Here is a 21,383-nt window from a genome sequence, read left to right on the forward strand (position 1 = left end):
TTCTGAATTTGTAAAAATCCGCTGCTTTTCTATGGCTTTGCATTGCAGGTATTGTATTCTGTGTGTGTGTGTGGGAAGCGGTTGTGATTTTCATGATGTTTCAAATCATTGTGCGCACGCATAGTAATGCATCCGCACACACGCACTGACAGAATGCATTCAACCCGCACAGGAACAGAGAGGCAACGCGCCATTCAAACAACACAACAACAACAACACAACAACAGCAACAATAATAATAACGACAAGAACAACACAACAACAGCGAATAATAATAATAATAATAATAATAATAATAATAATAATAATAATAATAATAATAATAACAACACCGCGTTAGTTGAACGAGCTTCGTTAATTAAAGCTGAAAAGTGAGAGAGTCGAGAGTTTGGGGAATTACCGGGAAATGAACGCTGCCCGGAGATCTTGGCTTGAGGCGGAGATTGAGGATCACAATTACAATGAATGCTCGCATCTCACTGCTCGCTATTGTGTGTGGCGGAGCAGCTCTCCGCGCTGAGAGCGGGGCCGCGATCAAGTGCTGTTTAATTACACAAGAAACCTCTCTTCAAAATGAACACGCAGGGGCTCGACGGCTGTCAGAGTTTAATCAAAGCGGTGATAACTGTTTCTAAAACAGACAACGTGTTTGTCTTTGCCAGACAGGACGATGCACGGGCATTACAGACAGCGACGGCTTCATAACAAAATAAAACTAAATAAACATCGAATATATATATTATATATATATATATATATATATATATATATATATATATATATATAATATATATATATATATATATATATCCCAGATATTATTTTTTTTAGAAATGTTTATGTTGTGTAAGTGCAAAATACTAATAATAATATTATATTAATAATAACGTGAATAATATGACGCCGCATTACTTATTATATTGCAGTTAGATACTGCGGCGTTGAATAATTATTTATTTGACATATTTATTGTATAATTTTTCCACTCATTGTCACTTCATCCACGTGCATCGAATTTAAATTAATCCTGTTGCAATATCTGTGCTTAAATGAAACTCCTGTGTGTGTGTGTGTGTGTCTATGTGTGTGTGTGTGTGTGTGTGTGTGTGTGTGTGTGTGTGTGTGTGTGTGTGTGTGTGTGTGTGTGTGTGTGTGTGTGTGTGTGTGTGTGTGTGTGTGTGTGTGTGTGTGTGTGTGTGTGTGTGTGTGTGTATCAGTGTGTGTGTGTGTGTGTGTGTGTGTGTGTGTGTGTGTGTGTGTGTGTGTGTGTGTGTGTGTGTGTGTGTGTGTGTGTGTGTGTGTGTGTGTGTGTGTGTGTGTGTGTGTGTGTGTGTGTGTGTGTGTGTGTGTATCAGTGTGTGTGTGTGTGTGTGTGTGTGTGTGTGTGTGTGTGTGTGTGTGTGTGTGTGTGTGTGTGTGTGTGTGTGTGTGTGTGTGTGTGTGTGTGTGTGTGTGTGTGTGTGTGTGTGTGTGTGTGTGTGTGTGTGTGTGTGTGTGTGTGTGTGTGTGTGTGTGTGTGAGTGTGTGTGTGTGTGTGTGTGTGTGTGTGTGTGTGTGTGTGTGTGTGTGTGTGTGTGTGTGTGTGTGTGTGTGTGTGTGTGTGTGTGTGTGTGTGTGTGTGTGTGTGTGTGTGTGTGTGTGTGTGTGTGTGTGTGTGTGTGTGTGTGTGTGTGTGTGTGTGTGTGTGTGTGTGTGTGTGTGTGTGTGTGTGTGTGTGTGTGTGTGTGTGTGTGTGTGTGTGTGTGTGTGTGTGTGTGTGTGTGTGTGTGTGTGTGTGTGTGTGTGTGTGTGTGTGTGTGTGTGTGTGTGTGTGTGTGTGTGTGTGTGTGTGTGTGTGTGTGTGTGTGTGTGTGTGTGTGTGTGTGTGTGTGTATCAGTGTGTGTGTGTGTGTGTGTGTGTGTGTGTGTGTGTGTGTGTGTGTGTGTGTGTGTGTGTGTGTATCAGTGTGTGTGAGAGAGTGTGTCTGCAGAGACAATGCTGTGGAAAACAAAGGAGCGGGTCAAAGCCGAGTCCTGCTGCCTACAGGTGAGCAGCTGAGTGGCGCGCCAGCCCTGCGCTCGCTCCTTCATCAAACTCGCTTTCTTACCAAAACTATTTAACAAGGTGGGGGAGAGAAACAGCCCCTCACTGTCAGCGCTGTCATTTAAATAAGCGCGTTTGGATAACACAGCAATATGAGCAGCTACTGCAAGCCGTGCTGGTGTGCGCGCAGGCGCAGGTCCCAGACCTCCAGCAGAACTCTTACATATTATAACAATCTGCTTCACTGTTTCATTCGTAGCCCTTCAGAGATCCTGCCCAGACTGGTATTCAGTGTCAGAGCTGTCTTCCCGTCCATGGCTAGTGAGTTCTCTTCCACGAGTCAGTGTAGTTGGGGCGGGCAGTCCCCTCCTTATCATTGACCCGCAGGGGACACGGGGAGGCGGACAGCTCGACTTCAAACTTCCACCACAGCTGCTCTCCCCGGGTGACGTGCGGCTGCTTTTCCCGCACATTAGGTCCGAGGGGTATCGCTATCGCTGGGTTTACTGCCTCGCTTGTTTTTCTGGACAGTGTTTTTGAGTCTTTGGCAGTGGCGCTTCTATCTGTGCAGCAAGGTCGTATTTCCCAGCGGTTTATTCCGGTCAGTGTCGGGTCCCTGTGCTGGTTTCAAACTGCGAGGATTGTTTTTTTAAGAGATAAAACTGAGCTCGCATTGGAAACGCACAGGCCGCGTTCAAACAAACGGTTGTTTTTCATTCGGATAATGAATTCTACTCCAATGAATGTCAGTAATACACAGCGCAGATATACTGTGTCGGGCAGGACTCCCAATTAAAACCGAAAATCGGAATCGGAAATGGAGGATAAACCGGGCCTTCCACACAAGCAGGGAGATGACATTATAAATATAATACCTGCACTCCACACAAGCAGGGAGATGACATTATAAATATAATACCTGCACTCCACACAAGCAGGGAGATGACATTATAAATATAATACCTGCACTCCACACAAGCAGGGAGATGACATTATAAATATAATACCTGCACTCCACACAAGCAGGGAGATGACATTATAAATATAATACCTGCACTCCACACAAGCAGGGAGATGACATTATAAATATAATACCTGCACTCCACACAAGCAGGGAGATGACATTATAAATATAATACCTGCACTCCACACAAGCAGGGAGATGACATTATAAATATAATACCTGCACTCCACACAAGCAGGGAGATGACATTATAAATATAATACCTGCACTCCACACAAGCAGGGAGATGACATTATAAATATAATACCTGCACTCCACACAAGCAGGGAGATGACATTATAAATATAATACCTGCACTCCACACAAGCAGGGAGATGACACTATAAATACAATATATTACAAACAAATGCATGTTTATTGTATCTGTCGTTCGCCATATTACGATATTAAGTGTCGCGCATTTCGTCTTTCTTGAAATGTTTTGTGGTGAGTTCTCTGTGGGCCTGGCGACAGTCTCCGGGTCACAGTCGATAAGATAATGAGAGTGCGTCAATCCAAGGCACGCTTATATACACATTACTCATTTAATTCTATTTGCTCGCATATATATTTCGATAACCAGAGACCTCTAGCTAAGAGACCCCTCGAATAAACAGCTCAAGATAAATACATGAAACATCACTCGGTGGTTCTGATTGAAGAGAGCTTGAAGAATGAACGAGTCCTGATCTGTGACCGCGCCTGTGGGGAGAGGGCTGAGGATGCGTGTTGTTTTCATTTTCATAACAATGGACACAATGTCTTGCTCTTAAAACGCGCTGAATGTCAGTTTAAACGCCCGTGTTTATGCTGTTTTGTGTTTCAAGGCTGCTGTATTAATCGTGTTTAATTTCCTGTAGGCTACAAACACACGCTTGTGACATTAAGAAGTCGTACCCTCGGTGTGACAACGTCATGTAACCTGCATGTTCTGTTCGGTGTGGATACTGTGTGAATATGGTAATGAAAACACAACTTCATGTAACGTTGCATTCTTGAATATTTGTACACGACCGCGCAGTGTCCAGTTTCGTTTAGAAACCTCAATATTATATTGAATTACCAAATCATTTGGACGGGCTCTTAAAACGACGGCTTTTCACGCTCGGTACTATTTAACTTCATAAATAAACCAATGGGTATATAAATGAACACACGCTAACGCATTGTAATTGATGAGAAATGCGATCTGTCTGCGTTCGTTTCACTTTAAGGCGCGCTCCGCTCCGCGCCCCCTCCCCAGTGCGCGCTCCGGGCGCTATATCTGGCGTGCATGGAGGAGCGCGGGGGTCACAGTCGCATCTTCTCAGCCTGACACGCAGCATCATCGGCCGAGAGGAGCGACAAACTTTCAATCGGGCTCGACAGCGCGGTCTCAGCCCTCTGTCACCTCCGAACCCGAACCTTCTGTCACCTCCGGACCCGGGTCAGCCAGCCGTTACTGCATGGAGTCCTTCCGCGGCTGAACTTTGCTCTGCCTTGCAGTGTTCGCGTTTCTCTTTCATTCTCGCAGAAGCGCCGTCGGCTACGGATTTATTTCACACCTGAGTCCGGATGTTAGTCCATACTTACTCGGCCATGGTGAGTCCACAAGCCCGGGCCGGTCCCGGTTCTGTCAGACCTCCCTTCCCAGAGACGGGTCTCTGCTCTACGCGAGGGCCGATGCTCTGCTTGCAACTTCAGATTTTTTTAAAGTGCTGTAGAAGACAGTTGTAATATAATTGCAGTTTCAATAAACGGTTGTAATTTTACTACAGAGGATTGAGAGAGACGAGGTGCAATCAGCTTCAATTAATATGCGATTAGGGGCGGAAGGAAATTATAGAGGGGGTTGCTATTATTATTATTATTATTATATTATTATTATTATTATTATTATTATTATTATTATTATTATTATTATACAATACCACACACAATCTCTCGAGTACCACTTTTGTTTTTTTTTTAAAGCAGAGAAAATAACGCATGAGAAAAAACGAGAGCGAAAAGTAAGAAATGGAGTCAGATTGATCTGAACTGAAACAATGCAGCCTAGTTTTGAAACCAGAAAGCACGAATGAATGCCACCCAATGCGCAAAAGCCATCTTGCATTTGCAACTGTAACTTACTGTGTGTGATGAAGCACGTGCACTTTGGAGACGCGGAATCCCTAATTCCGTGCTCAGTGTGGAGGGTCAGATATGCAACTACACTCTAAACGAGGCTCTTATGAAAAAGGCTGTGGCTGCACATAGTGTGATATAATGTATAGGCGAGGCACTCCACCCGCATCTAAGTGTATTTGTATTCCTGTTGCAGGAGCGCGCTGACGGATTAAATGGGACCCCGCCAGGAGGCCGCCTATCCCAGCTCTCATCCCTCAACCAGGCGGGTTACTCCTCGGCTCCCCCGCTCTGTCACACCCCGTCCTCCGACTTCCAGCCGCCCTACTTCCCGCCGCCATACCCGCAGCCGCCCCTGTCCTACTCTCAGAGCCAGGAGGCCGGCTATGTGCATCTCTCTGACCCCTACTCATCCATCAACCAGCTCCACCAGCACCAGCAGTCAGCCTGGCACTCGCAGAGGGCGCGCCAAGAGGAAGCGGGGCTGCTGTCCCAGTCACACCGGGCTCTGAGTCTCGATCCTCGCAGAGAATACGGAGTTCCGCGGCTTCTCCACGGACTCGGGGATGGGGGTCCCGGGCTGACAGAGGCCTCGCTGGGGCTGCACGGGTTGGGGCACCACGGACTGGAAGACATTCAGGTAACCGGCTCATCACACCTTTGTTGCGGGTTAGACGGTTAAAATCATTGGGATCAATCATATTGATGTGTGAGAGTGCGAATGGAAAAGCGCATCGGGGCGCTGGGAAAGCCCGGTGATGCGCGCTTGTAAGTCGAGCACAATTATCGACAGGCTTGTTTCTAACGTTTGATACATTTGTCTTGTACGAGTAACACTTTGAGATCGGTTTGGTTTCCTGTTCTGTTAGCTGCGCTGTGGATGTCAGTGTCTCGTTCATCTGATATTAAATAGACCCGTTTTGTTTGCATTGAAATCTCAGAATGATTCGTCCCTCGGCTTGATGAATGTTGGCCCTTTGCGTGGAGGGATCTTCACTCGCCACTCATTTCTTTGTATGATGGAAGTTTGTAGCTGCTGTCATTTTTTTACAGAAAAATGATTATTTTTTAAAATATTAGCAAAACATTCTTTTTTTTTTTTTTTTTTTTTTTTAAAAAGCTGGAAAATTTATTATAAAGACCTTTTTGAGTTTTTGAAAAAATGCAAACGAATCAAGAAAACAAAGACCGAAAGCGAGTTTTTATTTTGTAAGGCGCGCAATAATAATAATAATAATAATAATAATAATAATAATAATAATAATAATAATAATAATAATAATATCGTAACGGTTTACATGACAGTAGTTCACACAGAATTCTCCGCTTCATTTATAACGCGGGCTGCACGATGTGTCAGTTTTGATGGAGATTATATGAAATTATGTTTTTATTATTTCGTCTAGTCGATGTCATTTGATGTTCGCATTTTATAGCAACAAGAAAAATAAGAAGATGAGAAACACATTGAAACATTTTTTATTCTGTTTTTCAAGGCGTTTATTTTATTTAGCTTATTGTGGATTTATTTTGAATAGGAACGGATATGTTTATTACAGGGTTTATTACATAAACTCAAACTAAAAACGACATCATCATCACTATTATTATCATCATCATTATTATTATTATTATGAGTAGTATTATTATTATTATTATCATCATCATTATTATTATTATTATTATTATTATTATTATTATAATTATTATTATTATTATTATTATTATTATTATTATCATTATTATTATTATTATTATTATTATTATTATTTATTATTATTCTTATTATTTATTATTATTATTATTATTATTATTATTATTATTATTATTATTATTATTATTATTATTATTATTTATTATTATTATGAGTATTATTATCATTATGCACAGCAGCACCAAGGCTGATCTGCTGGCCGCGTTGTTTGAAATATGAAAGCAAGTCTTTCCGATTGTGTTTGCAAGCGCAGCTGCTCCTGTACCAGCGTGTTGCGGCGTGAAGCCCTTCAATGCAGCGCCGCAATCCCGGGTAACAGCAGGGTTACAGAGCGGCAGCGCTTATTCGCGTTTAATATCTGCCCACAGAAGAACACTATATTATTATTATTATTATTATTATTATTATTATTATTATTATTATTATTTTAGAAATGCACTTTCGTTTTTGAACACATTGTTGGGCTGCTCCCTTTGTTTGAACTTCCGAGGTTTACCTGTTCGGCCTCGAAGGCATTCACTCTCGAAGCCAAAAACAAAATCGATTGCGAATGAACGAGATCGAGCAGCACAGAGAGAGGACGAGGAGAATGAGAACAACAAGCGGGGAGAGAGACCCGCACGAACAGAGGAGCAAACACCGGGGTCTCACCGAACCACACCTTCATACCGACAAAACGACAGCACGTTTAATCAGCTTATTAAAAAATGATAATACTCTACCCGAGAAACCCCAGTGCAGACTAAAACACACACCTGCACAAGAACAGGATCGACAATGCATAGGAAACTAGTGGAAGACATCAAAATAATACACCAACAGGCTTACTCTATAATAATAATAATAATAATAATAATAATAATAATAATAATAATAATACTCTACCCGAGAAACCCCAGTGCAGACTAAAACACACACCTGCACAAGAACAGGATCGACAATGCATAGGAAACTAGTGGAAGACATCAAAATAATACACCAACAGGCTTACTCTATAATAATAATAATAATAATAATAAATAATAATAATAATAATAATAATAATAATAATAATAATAATAATGAATACCTGTGTGGTCTCTTTGCAGGGTATGGATGACGCTTCTCCAATGGCACTGCTGGATCACTCCGTCATTAAGAAAGGTAAGAGAATTGTCGCTCCTTGTTTTAATTTGGATGAACTCCAAACGCAGCAGCAGGATAACGTGTCTAAACTGGGAGCGAGCTGAGTGACAGGAGCCGGGGTGTGCGGAACACAATCATCAACATTTCAAAACGTGGAATCACAAATCCATATAGAAAGACAGCATCAACACACGAGCACGCAGCGCCGGTGAGAGCAGTGTTAATATGAACGAGCACGCAGCGCCGGTGAGAGCAGTGTTAATATGAACGAGCACGCAGCGCCGGTGAGAGCAGTGTTAATATGAACGAGCACGCAGCGCCGGTGAGAGCAGTGTTAATATGCAGCGCCGGTGAGAGCAGTGTTGATATGAACGAGCACGCAGCGCCAATGAGAGCACTGTTGGATGAACGAGCACGCAGCGCATTGAGAGCAGTGTTGATATGAACGAGTCGCAGCCTTGTGAGAGCAGTGTTGGATGAACGAGCAAACGCAGCAGCAGGTGTTAATATGAACGAGTCGCAGCGCGGGTGAGAGCAGTGTTGAAACTGAGAGCGGTGTTGATATGAACGAGCACGCAGCGCGGGTGAGAGAGCACGCAGCGCGGGTGAGAGCAGTGTTAATATGAACGAGCACGCAGCGCGGGTGAGAGCAGTGTTAATATGAACGAGCACGCAGCGCGGGTGAGAGCAGTGTTAATATGAACGAGCACGCAGCGCGGGTGAGAGCAGTGTTCGAGCACGCAGCGCCGGTGAGAGCGTGTTGAATGAACGAGCACGCAATCCAGAGCAGTGTTGATAGAACGAGCACGCAGCGCGGGTGAGAGCAGTGTTGATATGAACGAGCACGCAGCGCGGGTGAGAGCAGTGTTAATATGAACGAGCACGCAGCGCCGGTGAGAGCAGTGTTGATATGAACGAGCACGCAGCGCCGGTGAGAGCAGTGTTGATATGAACGAGCACGCAGCGCCGGTGAGAGCAGTGTTGATATGAACGAGCACGCAGCGCCGGTGAGAGCAGTGTTGATATGAACGAGCACGCAGCGCGGGTGAGAGCAGTGTTGATATGAACGAGCACGCAGCGCCGGTGAGAGCAGTGTTGATATGAACGAGCACGCAGCGCGGGTGAGAGCAGTGTTGATATGAACGAGCACGCAGCGCGGGTGAGAGCAGTGTTGATATGAACGAGCACGCAGCGCGGGTGAGAGCAGTGTTGATATGAACGAGCACGCAGCGCGGGTGAGAGCAGTGTTGATATGAACGAGCACGCAGCGCGGGTGAGAGCAGTGTTGATATGAACGAGCACGCAGCGCGGGTGAGAGCAGTGTTAATATGAACGAGCACGCAGCGCGGGTGAGAGCAGTGTTGATATGAACGAGCACGCAGCGCGGGTGAGAGCAGTGTTGATATGAACGAGCACGCAGCGCGGGTGAGAGCAGTGTTGATATGAACGAGCACGCAGCGCGGGTGAGAGCAGTGTTGATATGAACGAGCACGCAGCGCGGGTGAGAGCAGTGTTGATATGAACGAGCACGCAGCGCGGGTGAGAGCAGTGTTGATATGAACGAGCACGCAGCGCGGGTGAGAGCAGTGTTGATATGAACGAGCACGCAGCGCGGGTGAGAGCAGTGTTGATATGAACGAGCACGCAGCGCGGGTGAGAGCAGTGTTGATATGAACGAGCACGCAGCGCGGGTGAGAGCAGTGTTGATATGAACGAGCACGCAGCGCGGGTGAGAGCAGTGTTGATATGAACGAGCACGCAGCGCGGGTGAGAGCGGTGTTGATATGAACGAGCACGCAGCGCGGGTGAGAGCAGTGTTAATATGAACGAGCACGCAGCGCGGGTGAGAGCAGTGTTGATATGAACGAGCACGCAGCGCGGGTGAGAGCAGTGTTAATATGAACGAGCACGCAGCGCGGGTGAGAGCAGTGTTGATATGAACGAGCACGCAGCGCGGGTGAGAGCAGTGTTGATATGAACGAGCACGCAGCGCGGGTGAGAGCAGTGTTGATATGAACGAGCACGCAGCGGGGGTGAGAGCAGTGTTAATATGAACGAGCACGCAGCGCGGGTGAGAGCAGTGTTGATATGAACGAGCACGCAGCGCGGGTGAGAGCAGTGTTGATATGAACGAGCACGCAGCGCGGGTGAGAGCAGTGTTAATATGAACGAGCACGCAGCGCCGGTGAGAGCAGTGTTGATATGAACGAGCACGCAGCGCGGGTGAGAGCAGTGTTGATATGAACGAGCACGCAGCGCGGGTGAGAGCAGTGTTGATATGAACGAGCACGCAGCGCGGGTGAGAGCAGTGTTGATATGAAACACGCGGAGTGTGTTTGAAACAGAAATCTAGTTGTTTTCATTTCACTATAAACTCTTCCCACATGCCAGGCATCGACACACTGCAGCGTTTCAGCACGACAAGCACACCGGACTCGGAAACAGGATGCTAACGGGGAACCAACTCAAACTTTCTGAGGGTTTTTTTCTTCAAAAACAAATATACAAATGTTTAGATTTTTGCTCACAAATAAAACCCCTCCAGGATCTTTATCGGCTCTTATAAAACCAATCCGGTCTGCCAGCGCTAATTTCCGGCTTGGAGTTGATCAAATCTCCGGTCTCTTACTGAGATCCAGGTTTTTATTAAATGTAATTAGTAGAGGCCAGGTTTACAGGCAAATATATCCTCTTTTCGGTAGAGTTTACTAGCTCGTAAAAACAGCTGGGTCCGAACTGCAGAAAGCTCGGGTTAAACGTGTTTCAGTTTAATTTAACCCCTCGGGAGCCGGGCCAGTCCACGTTGTAGATTTGTTATTAATTATTTATATTAAATTATACATTTAAAAAACCCTTGGCTAATGAGACGCAGTCCTGCTGCCCGGCCCTAGGGCAGCAGTGGACAGCGTGGCTTCAAATACTTTACATTCACCCCAGAGAAAGCTGCAGACGGGCAACACAGCACGGCACGGCACGGCCCTGGCTTCATGCACTGACACCCTGTGGAATCAGGGCGAGGACAGAGCCCCTCGCTGCCGATGTGCTGTACGATGATATCCGAGGTTTACAGAAATCATCACAGCTATTCGTTTATTATGTGTTCTTGCCAGGTAGACCCCAGCCTGCATATTTACACTTCCTCAAAACACCGCCAATTACCACAGGGCCCGGGAAAGCAACTCCAGCGCGACCCTTCCTTCAGTTTAACATTTAATTACAGACCAGAGGATATTTCATTTCGTAGACTCGACGGGGCTTCCGATTTAATCGTATTTTAAGTACGTCTTCAGAGTGCTGGCTATCAATCCGGAGGAGAGAGGAAGGCTGCAGATTATCGCCTCGCTGGGACACAGCGACACATATTAGCCATTTATAATCGACAGCAGCGGCGCGGTTCATTGCACTTCTGAGATTCGACGGCCGCTTTCTTTCACTCAAACACCGAAAAACAAAGCCAGGAGCGAAGGATACCTAAAGCAACGTCATTTACAAGCAACCGCTGAGTTATTTCACCTTCCGGGGGAGGAACAGGTCCCCTCGGCACGACTGCAATCTTTATGGAACATAAACCCACAAATAACGTGTCTGTCTTCACACAAGCAGCGCACTTTCTATATTAATAGAACCACCCCTCCCAGAACATCGAGAATAAGAGCGCACCGGAACAAAACAAAAGCGCGATCATATCGTCAAGGCAGCGCATTGTACACTGGAATCAAATCTGCCACAAGCACTTTGTGCGAGACAACTCATATGTGCGATTGCCAAAAGTCTCCAGTGTGTTCATCATAACTGTATCGCGTGTATCATTTCCATTGCAATACACACACACACACAGATAGATAGATATCGACGCGTTTATTTAGTCAACCCATTCCATCAATAATAGCCCTGCTGGTATCTGTAGGTGAAATGAAGCGCGCGCACACACACGCACACACAGAGCCGCATGGACGGTATTTTTGCTAACAGTATATGGATTGTCATGTCCCTGAATGGGAAGGCGCGTTTCTGTGATCGCTCGCCTGTGATGTGCTGCTGTGCCTTTATGTTGTTACAGTGTTCCCTTTAATTGAATTTCAGCGATTTACTGCACTCTGACCCACAGCGAGCATAACCTTTGGAAAGGGTGGAATACACATTACTGTTAAGTATTCTTTGATATTTTTTACCTCCTGTTTTTAGATAAATGTTTGCTCAATAATAGATGGCGAGTATGTCACTGTTGGGTCCCAGAGATTTAAAATGCATTCGTTAAACTCTGTTTTGTTGAAGCGTTTTCTTTGCGACAGCAAGAGAGCCGAGTCCCCCGTGCAACGCATCGCAGAATCTCCTAATCTGTGCAGCGCATCGCAGAGTCTCCTAATCCGTGCAGCGCATCGCAGAGTCTCCTAATCCGTGTAGCGCATCGCATAGTCTCCTAATCCGTGCAGCGCATCGCAGAGTCTCCTAATCCGTGTAGCGCATCGCAGAGTCTCCTAATCCGTGTAGCGCATCGCAGAGTCTCCTAATCCGTGCAGCGCATCGCAGAGTCTCCTAATCCGTGCAGCGCATCGCAGAGTCTCCTAATCCGTGCAGCGCATCGCAGAGTCTCCTAATCCGTGTAGCGCATCGCATAGTCTCCTAATCCGTGTAGCGCATCGCACAGTCTCCTAATCCGTGCAGCGCATCGCAGAGTCTCCTAATCCGTGCAGCGCATCGCAGAGTCTCCTAATCCGTGCAGCGCATCGCAGAGTCTCCTAATCCGTGCAGCGCATCGCAGAGTCTCCTAATCAGTGCAGTCGGATATTAGACCGCTCCCAACAGCGCATTCTTTTAACATTGGACCATATAGTTTGAGGACACCTGCGCCCTGAATAAAATACTGACACTGCACCCCTGGCGTGGCGATCGGCTATGTGTGTGTCCACCAGAGAACAACGAGAAACCCTGAACGCACGATGCTTTCCAGGCATGCAGTTAAGAGTCGCCCCGCTGTATCTGAATGTGGGTCGCAATGTTCCAGAGCTCTCTCTAGTAATTTAGTCATGTTATTGTGTGCATGTGTGAGGTCTCAAGAGAAAGATATTTGGTACAAATATTCTTTACTTGTAAACATTTTACCTAAAACTGGGCAGTTTTGCAGCTTTCGTTCAATATATATATATATTATATATATATATATATATATATATATATATATATATATATATATATATATATATATATATATATATATATATGATGTCGAATGGTGTACCACAAACACACACGCGCGTTGTGGACGCTGTAATGCGAGTCTGTTCATCGCTCCTTCTGTACCGGGAGCAACGCGCGCAAAAGAGGTTGCGAGGAAATTGTGGCCTCATTAAGAAAGTAGATCTTTGGAATTGGCTTAATGATTATTATTGACTAAATAACTTGTACATATACATTATTATTATTATTATTATTATTATTATTATTATTATTATTAGCAGTAGTGTTATTATTCTCATTAGCACACGTGTAATACGATGAACTGATTATTGCATCATCAGCATCGAATCTTCCGCTCAGCAGGCGGATTCAGGAGAGACAATCTCCCTGTAAAAGCGCAGTGACGGCACGCCCCTGCGCAGCGCTACTCCTTATAATTACTGGCTTCATTTTTTAGTTTAGTCCTGCGGTTTTGTGTTTCTGTGAGATGCGAGTTTTTTTGTCCTGGTAAAAACGGGTGTTGCGCGCACCGCACCTGACCGAGCTGCCAGTTACAAGCCTCCCGGCTCCGGGCTGCAATCTCCTCCACCCGCGACCACACTCAGGACGCGGATCCTGCCACACGGAAACATTTGCGTTGTGAAGGAAAACAAATACATATATATGTCAATGCTTAAAAAAAAAAAAAAAAAAAAAAACGTGTGATCGATGCACGCACATGATCCCTTAAATTAAAAAGGTTTTCAGAAAGCGATACAGCCTGTTCATTTGTAAAGTATGAAGTACAACAGCGAGTTAATTATACGGTTGAACATAAAAACAGCTTGACGTTGATATCTTACTATTATAGTCCAATAACAACGACAAAATGTCAAACAACAGGGTTAAAAATGAAACACAGATCGTATGCAGCTTTAAAACATCTTTGTGTTCTGATTGTTCGGGATTACAACAATCACTGAACAGGAAAGTTGAAAGTATATGAATACTGAAACGTGTTTAAAATCTGCTGCATACGATTCGAATGTTGTAAACTTTAGGTTTGCATTGCAGCATAACGAGATGTAGCTGACAGACGGATAAATTGGGCAACTATACATGATATTATCATGGGATCGTATTATCTAACAAATAGCTGGTGTTACAGCAGCCCCAGCGTTTCAGTACTGAGGGCCTGCCTGCACCGTACATGTGCGCCGTGTCTCCGGTCCCCAGTGCTGTAGCCTCGGTTTCCCTGCGGGGGTGAGTGGGGGCAGGGGTGGGTTAATAATTCCCAATCTCTTTAGATCTGACACAGTAATTGCTAAGCTGACTGGAGACAAGCCATATTTCATATTCCCAGGGCACAGATTGATACTAACAGCGAGTGACTGATATTAAACTCAATCTGTTCACAACTGCCGTGAAACAATTAAAACATTCCTCTGTGAAACAGCAAAGCTCGCTCACCTGTCTGATTGAAGGACCCCGCAGGTCCAGAGAGAAGACACAAACCCTGGAGCCCACGAGTCGCCCGGGCTTTCCTTATTTTTTTTCGCTTTTAATTGCTTTCACAGTTTAACCACTGGAGCCCACGCACGTTTCCCCGTGGAGAGACCATGGTATCCTGACGGACAGAGGTAGGCTGAAGAACATCACTAACTACTTTTGGAGCCCGATCGTCGTTGGTTTCTTCCACCATCTTCCGGACTTTCTTGTTAGAAGACATCCAAAAACCCTGGGAGCCCACGAGTCCGTGAGAGAAACACACCTCTACCGTTCTGTTGAGCCCACGAGGTATAGGAGAGGGATTGCGAGCCACAAGCCCTGGACTTGGCTCGAAGACCTCGCCGTGATGCTATTTTTTTGTTTGCCTCCCCTGTCCCATTTTCTTTTCTCTCCTTTTTTGATTTGCCCCGAGGTTTTTGAGCACACAAGACCTGGAGCCCACGAGTCAGGAGAGAACACACAAGCCTGGCAGCCACAGCGGAGAGAGAACCACAAGGCCCCTGGAGACGACACGAGCGTCCGGAGCAGAAGAGGAGGAAGACACAAACTGGAGCCCACGAGTCGGGAGCGAGCACACAAGCCTGGAGGCCCCACGATTCCGTCGACTCCTCCTTTCCGCCCGCTCCCCCTCGAGATACCACACCAATGCCCTTGGAGCCCTACGCCGTCACGGAGAGTTTGACGAACACACAAGCCTGGAGCCACGAGCCTAGTCCGGAGAGAGCACCACAAAAGCCCGGGATAAACGAGTCCGTGGAAGAAGAACACAAAACCCTCGTGGAGCGGAGAGAACACACAAGCCCTGGAGCCCACGAGTCCGGAGAGAGCACACAAGCCCTGGAGCCCACGAGTCCGGAGAGAACACACAAGAGCCCACGAGTCCGGAGAGAGCACACAAGCCCTGGAGCCCACGAGTCCGGAGAGAACACACAAGCCCTGGAGCCCACGAGTCCGGAGAGAGCACACAAGCCCTGGAGCCCACGAGTCCGGAGAGAGGACACAAACCCTGGAGCCCACGAGTCCGGAGAGAAGACACAAACCCTGGAGCCCACGAGTCCGGAGAGAACACACAAGCCCTGGAGCCCACGAGTCCGGAGAGAGGACACAAGCCCTGGAGCCCACGAGTCCGGAGAGAGAGTCCGGACACACAAGCCCTGGAGCCCACGAGTCCGGAGAGAGCACACAAGCCCTGGAGCCCACGAGTCCGGAGAGAACACACAAGCCCTGGAGCCCACGAGTCCGGAGAGAGCACACAAGCCCTGGAGCCCACGAGCCCTCCGGAGAGAGCACACAAGCCCTCCGGAGAGAGCACACAAGCCCTGGAGCCCACGAGTCCGGAGAGAGAACACACAAGCCCTGGAGCCCACGAGTCCGGAGAGAGCACACAAGCCCTGGAGCCCACGAGTCCGGAGAGAGCACACAAGCCCTGGAGCCCACGAGTCCGGAGAGAGCACACAAGCCCTGGAGCCCACGAGTCCGGAGAGAGCACACAAGCCCTGGAGCCCACGAGTCCGGAGAGAGCACACAAGCCCTGGAACCCAGTCCACCGGCGATGTGCAGCACATTACTCAACTTAATTAAAGATATCAATTCATTTGTAACATTGACATTTGAGTTTCCTACACAAGGGAAAGATATAGGCCTGTTTGAGTAGAATATCATGTATCTGTCCGTGTTTTATTCCTGTTTGTATATGCTATTGTCAAACTAACAGTACAATTAAAAAAAAACAAAAAACAAGGGGCTTCAAAATGAGTGTTTTACAAACCCTGATGTCAAATCAAAGGATGCAGTTAGATGTCATTTTTTGATCAACATGTTATTCAGTGACATGCAATACAATTAAAAGCAAAACTGCAGTTTGGTTCAAGCTGCTGTAACGCACGACTCCCTGCTGTATATTTTTTAAAGATGAAGTCCTGAAAGTTTAGACTGAAGTAACCCTGGGTGTTGGTCGGTCAGTCGGTCAGTCAGGCTGTGAGGGCAGCGTGAAACAGCAGCTGTGGGGTCAGACACAGACAAGCACCCCGATTCCAGCTCCACACTGGTTTCCATGCAGGGTAGAGTGTGGCTCCACCCCGATTCCAGCTCCACACTGGTTTCCATGCAGGGTAGAGTGTGGCTCCACCCCGATTCCAGCTCCACACTGGTTTCCATGCAGGGTAGAGTGTGGCTTCACCCCGATTCCAGCTCCACACTGGTTTCCATGCAGGGTAGAGTGTGGATCTGGGAATGGCTTGAATGTGACTGGACTGTGCCTCTTCCCTCCCCTGCTCGTGCTCTTGCTCCAGCTCTGCTCTCTTGAAGTTGTGTGCTGATTGATTGAAGTCTCCGGTGAGTAACAGCTTCTCTGCTCCCCCCCACAGTGCCCCTCCCCTCCAAGATGAACGGCAGCTCCATCTCTGCGCTCTCCCTCAGCAAGGACGGCCTGATCGGAGGGGTGACCAACCCCAACGAGGTCTTCTGCTCCGTCCCGGGGCGCCTGTCTCTGCTCAGCTCCACCTCCAAGTACAAGGTGACAGTCGGGGAGGTGCAGCGCCGGCTCTCCCCCCCGGAGTGTCTCAACGCATCCCTGCTGGGAGGAGTGCTGCGCAGGTGAGGTGGGGGGCAGGGGCACAAGAGAGAGAGACGGGGAAGGGGGACAAGGCACACCTCAGTATGGCAGAGGTTAACTGCATCATGAGCTACTGCTTACACTCCTGAATAACAGTGGTGTTTGCTGTTATTCCTCAGGGCGAAGTCAAAAAATGGGGGCCGCTGTTTACGAGAGAGGCTGGAGAAGATTGGCTTAAATTTACCTGCAGGCAGGCGCAAGGCAGCCAACGTGACTCTCCTGACAGCACTGGTGGAAGGTAAGCGAGTCAAGAGGGGGCTGGAAATGATCATCACACAGCAGCAAAAAACACTGCATTTTATTACCAAGTTCCTTTCTGGTTTGGAAATCATGAATCAAGCTTATCACAGCAAACATTAGACAGACCTTGGGGGCTTTAATCCAGAAGCGTGGAGCAGACAAGAAATTCATGCAGAGCTCTTCCACATGGGGATAGTAAATGTAACGATACGCGAGTGGCAAAGCCCTGTCTTGCTTTTGAGTTGTCTGGATAAGCACCACAGTGTGCTGTCACTACAGAGGGCCTGCCCAGCCGCCACTGTCGCCCACGGCTCTACCCTACAGTGGGGCATTCTGGGTCAGCTGTCAGTGTTGTCAATGGAAAACTGCTGCTCATCGCTGGAGTCAAATTCAATTATCCATTTCATCAGGTCAGGGGACATCGTGAAGGAGACTGTGCACTGGGGACTGCACACAGACTGTTCGGGGTCTGGCTGTCTCTGTGTGTTTATATCTCTGATCTGATCCCACACTACTGGTGGAGCTGGGGAGGCTCCCTGTGCTGGCAGCCTGTTTGTGAAGAATGTGACACATTTTCAGAAACACTGAGGCCACGAGGCCCGACCAGCCTGTCACCACTTTTTGATGTCTAATATTCTGCTTTCTCCGCATGACCCTCTATGACCCTCCTTTTCCAGAAACTCTCCTACTTCTCTCTAATCCTGTTCGTACTCGCTGCCTCAGTGGATTTCCACCCCAGGGCACTTGCATAGTATGCTTCCGAGTTTTCTACATTCCCAATGTTTAGACCGCCCCTGAGTTTCTCAAGTCCTCCTTGTGAGAAGGAGCCTCGTACAGTCCCAAAGCATATATGATTCTCTAGCGCTTTTCACTTGTTCAACAGGACTCAAATTACTCCTGAGAAGTGAGATTAGTAAGTGTTTAGCTCAGGTGTGAGCAGTCCCTGCATCGCTGATGCATCTCAGAGGTGCGTTCCACAGCTACTCAGTGCATGCTGATCAGGTGGCCCAGTCCAGAAGTCTAGCTTGTGTCCTGTGAGTGGGACAGACCCTCCTGTCAAGTCACAGCCTGTTTGTGTCTCCTTGCTCTGCTGCCTGGGGCTCTCAGTCTCGCGCTCAATCACCATCGCTTTCGTCTCCTGCCGAGCTCGTTCCTTAGCGCTGCAAGGCATAGCTCCATCACTCCTTCCCTCCCTCCTCCTTCTCCTCTTACACTCTCTCTCTTTGTCTCTGTGTCTCAGGTGAGGCAGTACACCTGGCTCGTGATTTTGGATATTTGTGTGAGACAGAGTTTCCAGCGAAAGCAGCAGCCGAGTACGTGAGCCGCCAGCACGCGGACCCCTCAGACCTGCACACACGCAAGAGCATGCTGCTGGCCACCAAGTGAGTAGAACAATGCAGTCTGTGTGTGTGTGCTCGTAGGTGTGTGTGTGTGTGTCTCTATGTGTCTGTGTGTGTGTTTGAGTCTGAGTGTGTGTGTGTGTGTGTGTGTGTGTGTGAGTGTGTGCATGTGTGTGTCTGTGTCTGTGTGTGTCTGCGTACACTCTTCAGTGATTTGGTTTTCTTCTCTTTTGAAATGTTTTCTCGTATCCCGCTCCAAAGCTTTGTGCATCGTTCCCGTGCTCTCAGGCAGTATTTGGAATTGTTTAGTCTAGCTTCACATTCACAGATGTGTATGGAGTTTGCACACCTGCTGGCTCAGAGCTGTATTAAGCCTTTGCTTTTCTCTCTCCCTTTCCCGTCGTGTCTGCAGACAGATCTGTAAGGAGTTTGCAGACCTGATTGCTCAGGACCGCTCTCCGCTGGGTAACAGTCGCCCTGCTCCCATCCTGGAGCCCGGGGTGCAGAGCTGCCTGACGCACTTCAGCCTCATCACACACGGCTTTGGGACTCCTGCCCTCTGCGCAGCACTCACCGCCTTCCAGAACTACCTGCTGGAGGCGCTCAAGAGCCTGGACAAGTCCTTCCTGAGCACCAATGGGCATGGAGATCCAGGGAGCAAGGGGGGCAGCGACAAGGAGATGAAACACCGCAAATAAGAACCTGCCTGCCTTCCTGACTGACCGGCACTCAGGAGATACACAGACAGACAGAAATATAGACTGGGGGGGGGGGGGGGGGGGGTGCTGGGGCCAACGCAACACAGACTGGGGGGTTTTCGTTAATTTATTTGTATTATTTTATAATTGGGACAGTAAGAGTGAAGCACAGGGAGTCCAGTGAAAAGGACCCTGCCTTGGGCACCTTGACCTCAGGGACATCCTTCAAAACCAGCCAGTTAGACGGACTGGCATGTGAACAGAGCTCTGGAGGCCTCAGTCCCACTTTAATCCACATCACACGAGAAATGAAACTGAAACACACTGGCACGGCAGCACCCGGCGAGACTGCGCTCAGGACTGCCAGTGCAGAACTGCTGCTTGTGTGCCTGCAGGGAGCATCACCGCCTCTCTCCACTGCTTTGTAGAGAGCCTAGGTGAGGACAGGAGTGATTCACAAGAGGGCGGGCATCTCCTGTCTCTATTCTGTGCAGGACAGGCCAGTCTAGCTTGCACACAGCGTGAGAGAACGCTGCTTCTTAATCTGAGGACTCTGAGGAACAGATACAACCGAATTCAAAACCTGGCATTAGACACGTCAAAAGGCAAAGGTCCCCACAGCCTGGACTAGAGTTGGCTTCCTGTCTGTGTTTTCAAAGCAGGTGTTAACAGCAGGTTCTGCCGGGCCAGCCCTGGAATGTGCACCCCTGCTGCCCGACTCCACAGAGTCCAGACTGTAACGAGAGCAGGAATTCAAACCACACGATTACAAACACTCAAACAAAACATAAAGGGTTTAACAGGGCGGTGAAAATAAATGTGAAATGAAGAAAACAAAAGCACAAGAAAAGGATTTCGGGTGGGACACAAGTGAGCTGCTTGTTGGTGTTTATATTTATTTATGTGTCGCTGCAGAGGCGTACCTGCGAGGGTCGTTTCTATCAGTGTGGGCGGGGGGGGGAAGAGAGAGGGATGCAGTGAGGGAGGGAGGAGGGGAGCCGTGCTGTTGGAGAGCTGCTTCACAGCACAGTGAGCTGGGAAACAGAACAGGGGGCTGATTTTGAAGACTCTCTTCAGATGAATGAGTCTCTCTTTTCCCTCTCCTCAGAAGCATGCTGCTCACATTTCACCTTGGTTTCCATTGTTTGCAGTTGTACCAATGCGGACAGAGACTGCCGTTGAAACACAGCTGTGGAGAAATGTTTTGCATCACCCTGTAGGATTAACTAGCTAGCGTGGTAAAGTGGAGTGAAACCTGCTGAACGATGTTACATTAGCATATTGAAATACGCGCCGCTTTGCAGTTTAACAGATACTTCAGGAAAAACTGACACAAACGTAAAATCCAACATGATATTCTGTTCTCCTTTACGGCTTCCACTAGACTTTTGCAATATAATTTTCTAGTTTCTTTGATTACCTGAAGTCAAATAAAAGATCTACAATTATGTTATTATGTTCATATATTATTATTCATGTAGTTATTTCAAATGAGGTCTCAATCATAAATTTCTAGGTGATGCAAAACCTTTGGCGACAGCTGCATGTGAAGAAGAGGAAGATCTGTCTGTATGAAACACAGCAGCAGAGAACAGCTAATGGGGGGGGGGGGGGGGGGGGGGGGGGGGGCAGATCTGTAAAGAGCGCAACCTGTTTTGTATCGACTGTAGTATCTATTATTATTATTATTATTATTATTTATTATTATTATTATTATTACTATTATTATTAATAAAGCTTTACCATGTCATTTGCAGTCCAGCGCTTCCTCTGTGCAGGTCTCCAATCACACACACACGCATCGCCTCCTCTTCACTGCTCCTGTTTAAAAGAAAACACGAATATTAATCCAGC

The 21,383-nt window shown here is 47.3% G+C and overlaps 1 protein-coding gene across 1 annotated transcript; it reads left to right on the forward strand.

The window, feature by feature from the left end:
- The first annotated feature begins 4,300 nt into the window (after positions 1-4,300).
- On the forward strand, positions 4,301-19,590 carry tfap2e (transcription factor AP-2 epsilon). The gene is made up of 7 exons (XM_041233851.1): positions 4,301-4,607; positions 5,329-5,772; positions 7,935-7,989; positions 17,004-17,232; positions 17,371-17,489; positions 18,732-18,873; positions 19,244-19,590. Exons 1-7 carry the CDS (start codon positions 4,581-4,583, stop codon positions 19,527-19,529), a joined length of 1,302 nt encoding a protein of 433 aa, XP_041089785.1. The 5' UTR covers positions 4,301-4,580; the 3' UTR covers positions 19,530-19,590.
- Positions 19,591-21,383: the final 1,793 nt, after the last annotated feature.

The sequence above is a fragment of the Polyodon spathula genome, chromosome 32 (assembly GCF_017654505.1).
Source record: "Polyodon spathula isolate WHYD16114869_AA chromosome 32, ASM1765450v1, whole genome shotgun sequence".
NCBI classification, from domain to species: domain Eukaryota; kingdom Metazoa; phylum Chordata; class Actinopteri; order Acipenseriformes; family Polyodontidae; genus Polyodon; species Polyodon spathula.